Genomic DNA, 8,697 nt, shown 5'->3' with positions numbered 1-8,697 from the left:
ACCATTCGTCTCCATTACACTAAAACGCAATAGTTCGAACCACTGTTGTGCAGCACGAACCGAAAGAGTATCGGCCTCGCATACAACGAAAAATTTTCTTCACAACATTTTGAGTGTATCCAAATACTTGTTTACAAATCTGGATTTTCTCCAATTATAGGAGTGTTTTCATATTATTTTACAAGTATTGGACACACTCAAAATGTTGTAAATAAATTATCTGGTCAAATTAAAAGCTAAAATGATAAAAATGAAAATGATATTTTTTGGCGTTTCTCATGTATGTGATTATAATCCAGGAATCGGACCACACATACTCAATTAAAGAGTTTCTGCTCAACAAAAAGCTTCTTTTTATCTCACCAATAGATGTCTCTAGTGAAGTTCTAGTGATTCAAGAACAATGTTTCAAAATTGGTTCATATATACAGAACTTCCAAGAAATTGAGTAGTATGGTTGTCATTAATGGGTAGAATTGGTGAATGTTACCCGTGTGTAAATTGATTGCTTAAACCAGGCTATGACGGTCGTCAGCACCGTAAATGCCCAGACTTCCATATTCTTCTTCATCTTTGATGAGATGTCAAAAAATATGAAAATTTTTCTGATCGTTTTCAACACGTTTTTCCTTTTCAGGTAGTATAAATGTAAAATATGGCGAATTTCTTCTTTTGAGACTTCCATACTTGAAGCACAATAGTTCACGACTGAACCGACCAAGTTTAATACTGTCAGAAAAACGTTTGTAGACACACTCACACCTTTATAACGCCATATCATATGATCCGATGTGACCAATAATGAACGAGATATACTTCGTAAATAAAAGGGCGCAAAATACGAAGTTACTTATTCCCCAAACTATTATGTAGGGTCGGCGGTATTACGGTGACCATCCAAGTTACCAGTATAAAAATATCACTTATGGTTTAAGTAAAAAATAAGGCATGTTCCAAGAAATTAGGTTTCGAATCCTGGGTACTGCCAAAACATACCTGTAATGGTTGCGTATCAGACAGGTTTATTTAGTTTACAGTCATGTGTATTAGCCAAATACTCACTCATAGTTTTGTGCCAGTGAAAATAATTACATTTATATGTGTATGTTATTACACAGTTTATAGGTTTACATATTTCAATTTTAAACATGTGTTTTATAAGTGTCGGGTTGTGGTCCCGTGGTTAGTGTCGCGGACTCTCAAGCTCAAGGAGTTTCTCGGTTCGAACACACTCTACCACAATTTGATACCTATTTCTAATAATGAGCCGCTTAGGCTCACAGAAATAGTATGAAATTAAAATATTTGTGAAAATATTAAAAAACACTATTATTTCTCTAAATTAAAAAATTAAATAAAATAAATAATTTGTTCTTTTAAATCAATTAAACGATTTAACCTCTCACAAATACCTTCTAGTGAATATCAGCATCCTGCCATCCAAAACATTACGTCTGCGTTCTTTGGCTGCAGAGTTGATAGGTCTTCTTGTGTCTAGAAAATCTTTCAGGGAATGGAACAGTGGAAAAGGGAAATAATGTAAGACAAGAGGAACATACCTAGTAAGTAAATAAAACAACTAGGATTATGGTTTAATATTTAATGCAGTTTTTTTTCTAAAGTTTGTTGATAACAGCGATGAGCACTTTTGGTAAAATATCATTAGTATAGTAACTGTGCACATATTATTACCCTTCGCACAACTTACTCCGTCTTAAGAGATTAAGGGAACGTGATTACTGGTAACATTTGGGCGTTGACTCTTGTACCCGCTAAGGTTGTCGGGGAGTACAGAGCGGTTACAAATGACAGTGTTAACAGTTGTGGACTAAGGAGTGCTCCCAACATTTATGTACATACATGTGGAGTAAACCTCTCGAGGCGAGCAAAGTATAGGTGAAAACATAAAGTTGTATAATAAGTTGGTGAACCAGTAACGAGACAGTACAAGCCGTTAACATCGCAGATTGCGTTCCATAAGTAAAAGTGAACTTCTTTAACCATAAACTACATTTTCATAATTAACAAAGCATAATTATTATAATACAATAAATGTTCAGTCTACGCTATCATGTTGATGCCATGTAATAATTATAAAATGGCAAGATTCATCTAAAAGTATTCCGATAGTTTTTCTAAAGAGTCTTCAGCGATACAATAGCGAGGAATCAAATAATTTAATAATAGTAAACAATTAATATTAAAATTAACACACTTGTCGTTTAAATTAATAAAAACAAAATATTACATAATTTGGCAAAAATATATTCTACGTAAAATTGACATTATTTGTATTTACAAAAATACTCGGCTCGGGTTCTCAGTTTGTCAGTGCGAGAAGTAGGGAGAGAAGGCAACCCGAGTGCTAGTCTAGTCTAGTCTAGTCTTCCTACGCTTTCCTTCTAACGGACAGAACGGTGCGGCCCGAGCCGCGTACTTACCTCTATAGAAGGCGAGTCTCTTACGCTACTGTATTCCCTAATATTTACATCATAACTTAACTTACGGTAGGTACACCTAAACAAACAAATCCAGACGGGGGAAACAATTTAACGGGTGCCGGCGGTGCCGCTCTACGCTCGTGGCGGAGTGCTGTGCGGCTCTACTTAGTAATCTTAGTAGCGAACTTCTTCTAACCATCGGATAACAGCGAGTGTAAGAACAATCTGACAAAATAGAATAGTCAACAAGTCGGCGGGGTCCATCCGTAGTCGTCGGTCACCGCTTCACATATATATTTCTCTATAAAATATATCATACGTATCAAAAACAATTTGTTGTATCAATACAAGTCTACGGTTTCACACTAGGAATATACTCTGTAGTCTCCCGCGGGCTGTCTCGAGTCGGAGCCGCGGGGAGCGGATAGTCCTAGCGGGAAGGGCTCGTGCGGTCGCCGGACACATACATCCTTTGTATCTTTTGAGCACCTAATATTTTTTAAAGCTAATATTGTTTCTGTATATCTAAATATTGCACGATTTCTAGCATATTATACATTTAATAATTGATTTCGATAGCGGATATAGGCGTCCCGAGTGACGATGTTTCGCACAACACAATTATCTACGTAATTAACGATATTAAACATTTGTGAATCTCGCTCGCTTCCATCGTGATGCCAACTGATCGAATGAATTTGCGAATGCCAAATCTGAAAGAGACATCCGTCCTCTCGTCCGGGCCGTCTCGTTTGCCCGGGCTCTGCGTTTTGGAAACGCAATCGCAATGAGAAAATTTAATTAACCTGTTAAAAATAATTGTCTTCTAAAACTTATTTCCCCTTCTTCACAGCCCAATTAAAAATATGAGATACTCAATAAATAACCTAAGAATACGGCTAGCACGCGGAAGAAGGAGCAGCCGCTAGTGAGTAGAGTGTCGTCATTGCGGTGGGAAGTTGGCGTCTGACTTGTGAAAAGCGCGCGGGGCGAGCGAGGGTTCGGGCAGCATGTTGTTGTCGGACTTGGGGCGGGGCAGGCGCATGGCGTGCTGCAGCGGCCGCAGCGCCAGCCCCAGCGACGGCGGCCCGCGGTCTGGCGACCGGGACGCGTGCTCCGCCTCCGCTGCCAACGCCACAACCACGGCGTTTATACTCCCCGTGTCCTCTTCCGATCTGCAACATTACCCCCACCATACTGTACTCCAAATGTCAACCACTCCCAACTGATCACAGCCCTCATCGGCACAAAAGTACTAGTAAATACACACACACATATGTATATATATTTTTCTTAAGGATATTTAAGTATTTGGCAGAAATGGATGTGTAAAATACCTATGCGCAACAAGGTTGGGATTTTTTCCTATCTTATTGAGTCTCTCTGCGGCCACACTCTCCATGGTCCTCCTCATGAGAGGATATTGGTCCAGCACGGCGTTGAAGTGGTCCACCGACAGAGAGAAGAGGTTGCAGTAAGTCTCGGCTCTCACAGAAGCCACTCTCCGCGCGTTGGTCAGCAGACAGATCTCCCCGAAGTAGGAGCCGTCAGACAAGCTGGTGGCCACTTCTCCATTCGCCATCACAATATCTACGATGCCTTCTTGTATGAAGTACATCTTGGAACCGATGGTTCCCTCCTTTATAATTATATCACCTGAAATATAAACATGATAAGCTAAATGCGATGCCCATGGCCATGCAGTACTGTATTCCTGGTAGTGAACAATATGTAAATTATTTGTATGCATCACTTTTAGAATAAACTGAATTAATTTACGCTGTTTTATAATATACGGTTTATAATATGCTGGAGTTTTGAATTTCATCCTTTAATACATCAGATGGAAAAGGTTGAATTATTTTATTCTTTTAGAAGTGCAAGAAAATATAGAAATTTGAAATATTCCTTACCCGGTTGAAATACTTCATATCTTAGTTTAGTAACAACATCTGAAACAAAGTTAGAATCCGCATTGGCGAAGAATGGAACGGATGCCACAAGAGATCTGCAGTTGTAATTGATGACATCTTCGCGGAGCTTTTCACTTAATTCTCCTAATATAAGTTCTTCATCGAAGAACTTTCCTTGGTATCTATGCTCAAAGTATTCTGTTATCCTTTGTCTCATCTCTCGAGGTAATTTTCTATAAGCCATATACTCTTCTACTTGCTTGACCTGAAACAAAGATCATATTTAGTAATGATTCAATAACAACTATGTACATGTCAATTTATTAAACCCAATCATAAAATAAACATAAATTAAATATACCAGCCAACAACATTTTTATAAAGTTACAAAAGGTATTAAGGGATCACTGGTAAACCATAACTATATATTATAATGTCTCAGAAGTAGACTAAGGATGTATTGTTTAGTGAAACAGTCTAGAATTAATTACCTTCTCGCGGTACTGTCTGCGCGAGGAGTCGAGGCTCTGGATGAGGTTGGTAGCGTGGCCCAGGAACAGGGCGTAGCAAGTGGCTCCGGAGATCATGGAAAGCATGGTGAGCCACATGTCCGTGAGGGACTGCGGGGGGAAGCGCCCGTACCCGATACACAGCATGTGGGACATGGCCTTGAACAGTGCCCACGAGTACTGCTCTAGCCAAAATGCTTCCTACATTGTAATATACACACTGTTCAATGAACAACAAATGGCATTATGTTACATAGTACATTGTCATTATCTAGGGTAAACTGGGCATCAAGTTGGGAATCGAGTTGCAACTGAGTTTCAAAACATCAGAGGGAGGAATATAAAACTGCGTGGACTGTAGCTATCCATAATATCCAATTCCCATCCTCGAGCTGTAAGCATCAGGACAACAGAATATTCAAACTGAAGTGGTTGAGGTCTTTTTCAAATGCAGAATTTCGATTCTAGACCTAAAATGCCGGGGGAATTATTTTGGTTGAAATTTGATTTTTTTGAACTTAGGAAGATAATAAATACTATTAAAATGTACCTGCAGTTCGTTGATTGCGACCCAGGAGTTGGATGGAAATCCTTGTAGCATAGGAACCAGGAACTGAAGGCAGCCGGACCAGTGGCCGATGAGCAGCATCATGCAGATCAGGTTAAAGATCCGCATGAACACCGATGCCATGTTGAGGAACTGGACAGACAATGCGCAGCAAGTGAGAACAAGTACATGATATGACACGAGATCCGGTACTGATGTGCCTTGAAGATCCTCTGGACTAAATTGCTGGCGGCTCCGGAACAGAAGCCCCTCGGAGCGCTACTTTCTCCCTTAGATTGTTAAAGAGGTGAAGCGACAGTTCCCAAGAAGTTAGCGGGTTAGTATAGCTTCATATGCAACACGATATTCGGCTAAAGTCAGTCGACTTTAAAAACTATATCTATCACATTAATTTTATTTGCTTTTGTTAGATCGGTTTTTTTATATTGATTAAAAGCGTTAAATTCTTCTTTTTATCTTCTAGAACAGAGTATTAGACGTCACAGTCTACAACTAAAGAGTTAAATAAATTGAGAAAAGTTTGTATTGAAATAGCTGAAGTTCGTGGCGCGGCTCTACTGCGTCAAGAAGGTTTACTGAATACACGGGGAAACGCGTCCCGAGTTCGCATAGTCAGCTCTCCCCCTTGAAGGCCAAAAGAAATTGAGTATGCGAAAAAAATTGCGAATTATAATAATTAATTGTGAAAAATTCAAAATAAACTGATGAAATGTAAACTTTAAAGCCATTCGATAAACTAAGTTTTTTTTTGTAGAGTGATAAAATTGCATGCCCGTATGAATCGGTATAATGAAGTATCTATCTCGTTGAATGATAGCGCTAATCGATGTTGGCGTGTTTCGGAGTAGGTCTCGAGGTGGCCCGTGTGTGTGTGGCGTGTATTTGCATGCAGAGCGGCGGAGAAGAAAAGAAAGAAAGAAGCGAAAGCAAAGAAGCGGCAAGCGGGAGAGTAGCGGCCGGAGCGGACGGTGCAGACCGCCTTGCCGCCGGCACAAAGCTTGGCTCATGCTGCGGGCGCATGCTGCCCGCGGCGCCAGTTACCTTGAAAATCAGATTGCTTTTGGTGTATCCCTTCTTTTTGCTCGATTGATCGGAGCTCAGACGCCCCCTCCTTTCTGTGCGCTTTTTTTGGAGATTCTGCAAGATCTAGAAAACAAGCGAGAAACACAAGATAGTAGAAAAGAGCAAAGCACGATTAAGTGATTCCCGGATGGTAGAGGGCTTCATGCCGACGCGGGTGAGTGAGGAGTGGTGAGGGAATAGAGCAGAGTAAGAGAACAGAAAGGCCGCCCGACCAGCTTCTCGCGCCCCCGAGCGAGCGGAGAAGAGGTCCCACAAACACCGAGTGCTAGATGCTAGCTTTACCACCAAACACATACATTTCTATGGTATTTGTCATGCCTTACGGGGATCAAGTCGAGATCCACTCGGGAATCTCCATATTAGTTTGGAGGTTAGCATTGTTATTCTTTCTAAAATGCAATTCCTAAGTTGAGACAAAGGGAATTCTAGTCAGTTACTTACGTAACTACGAGCAATAAAACAAATTATTTCACCGAGAACTAATTCGGATGATACCTACACTCTGAATAAAATTTTACCTTTTTTCATGATAATGTTTGTGAATGTGATAAATAAATATTAATGATTTGGATAGTATGTGTTACAATGTATTATGTTTACAAATATTCACATGCCCACAGTTTTACCAACATCAAATACTTCCCTACCAGAGAACCACAAATTAAGAAAAATCATTTAGAGACGGAAGAACATCAACAATCTAGGCATAATCCTCACAACTGCAAAACGTCATTACAAAAATCTAACATTAGTTTCTAACACAACATCAAATGTCAACAATGGTCGGAAACCAAATACAGGCAGTCAATCTGTACAGTAATGGCGGAGTCTACATTACTTCAAGGATCTGGGATGGTCTGGATGCTGTACATTGTACATCTACATTCTACTTCGGGGATTATCAAGACCACCATGACGACATACGCTACACGATAAGCTACACGACAAGAGTGATCCAACCAAATACACGCCACCACGGATAGAAGAGAAAGGTTAGGTGTGCACCTGCGAGAGCCAGTCTCTGTCCTGGGGCCCCTCGGGACGTAGGTCCGTCCGCTGCGGCTGGTACAGGGGGCTGATCTGTCCACACAACACCTCCGTTACCTCTCTGTCACACAACCACCCGCACACACTACTGTTCTGCCTCACTGCTCACACACACTGTCACGCTCCCCCATTCTCTCTGTGTTTGTGTTGTTCTGTTTCTGTGACTGTACTGTTACTGTTACTGTTACCGATACTCGGATACTCGACGAGAACGCTCACGAGAAGAAATCGGACGCGATCGAGTGCTGCGAGAGGTTCACAATAAGCGATCAATAATGTGCTCTCGGGTGGTTGTGAGACAATGAGGTTCCTAGTGGATTGGTGTACTAAACATAATGGGATCAGTTAGGGTAATTGCATTATGTTAGAAGGAATGACTCTCCATTTCTTTATTACCTGATCGGTTTTTCCTTTCTCTGAAAATTATTAGCCCTCTTTAAACGGTATATTGACGGTTTCTCGCTACTTATACACAGCAGATATATACATACATATAAAAATATGTATCTATTTATTGCCAGCAAAGTATAATTGGCTAATAATAATGTTTTGAAATGAAGGATTTGAGTACATAATTAACATAGTGGAGTAAGTTAACGTCGGTACCAAAATAAAGCAAGCACGGATAGAAGTGAGCAAATAAATACATTTCAACAGATGTAAGCTCTTCTATAGTCCATGCATATTTCTAAATGGAGAAAATGTATTTTGTGTATGTAGTAGAGGGTATAATATATATTATATCAGGCATTCATTATATTTTTGTTCATTTATTTCCATCGCAGTGTTAAAATAACATCTCTATGTGTTGACATTCTGATCTTTTATAAACGTAATCCTTTATTTTTATTTTGGTATCTCATTCTTAATTTTATGAATTGTATATGATTAAAAGGACGCTAGTAATGTGTAGTGTTATTATTGTATTCAGTAAGATTGCATCTCGAATCCTTGAAATGATTAATAATGATTTGAAGACTTTACCACTCCATTTTCCATTCAATCTCATCCCATCATTTTAACCAGACTTTGTTAATAAGTTTGATCCACAGTTGATAATTATAATGTAAAACTCACTTTGAATTTTGAGTTACAAAAGCTTGGTCTAGTTTTCTTCTGAACCCTTACTGTCAGTA

At 39.7% G+C, this 8,697-nt stretch overlaps 1 protein-coding gene across 6 annotated transcripts in view; it reads right to left on the bottom strand.

Moving 5' to 3' along the window:
- Nucleotides 1–1,585: 1,585 nt before the first annotated feature.
- Nucleotides 1,586–8,697, bottom strand: part of Ih (hyperpolarization activated cyclic nucleotide gated potassium channel Ih) — a 103,606-nt gene continuing 96,494 nt past the window's right edge. For 2 of the 6 annotated variants that reach the window (XM_088276424.1, XM_088276428.1), the window contains exons 5-11: nucleotides 7,520–7,594; nucleotides 6,473–6,577; nucleotides 5,414–5,563; nucleotides 4,846–5,064; nucleotides 4,355–4,619; nucleotides 3,779–4,097; nucleotides 1,586–3,616 (exon numbers count right to left, since the gene is read on the bottom strand). In XM_088276424.1, coding sequence (XP_088132550.1) covers nucleotides 3,385–3,616; nucleotides 3,779–4,097; nucleotides 4,355–4,619; nucleotides 4,846–5,064; nucleotides 5,414–5,563; nucleotides 6,473–6,577; nucleotides 7,520–7,594 — 1,365 coding nt within the window. In that variant the 3' untranslated portion in view covers nucleotides 1,586–3,384. The remainder of the gene's footprint in view (nucleotides 3,617–3,778; nucleotides 4,098–4,354; nucleotides 4,620–4,845; nucleotides 5,065–5,413; nucleotides 5,564–6,472; nucleotides 6,578–7,519; nucleotides 7,595–8,697) is intronic. The other 4 variants (XM_088276433.1, XM_088276434.1, XM_088276437.1 and 1 more) reach the window with 2 other exon arrangements.

Source organism: Brachycentrus maculatus, unplaced genomic scaffold (genome assembly GCF_059751285.1).
Source record: "Brachycentrus maculatus isolate JH-2025_06_01 unplaced genomic scaffold, ASM5975128v1 h1tg000038l, whole genome shotgun sequence".
Classification (NCBI taxonomy): Eukaryota; Metazoa; Arthropoda; class Insecta; order Trichoptera; family Brachycentridae; genus Brachycentrus; species Brachycentrus maculatus.
This window is presented reverse-complemented; position numbering and strand designations above follow the sequence as displayed.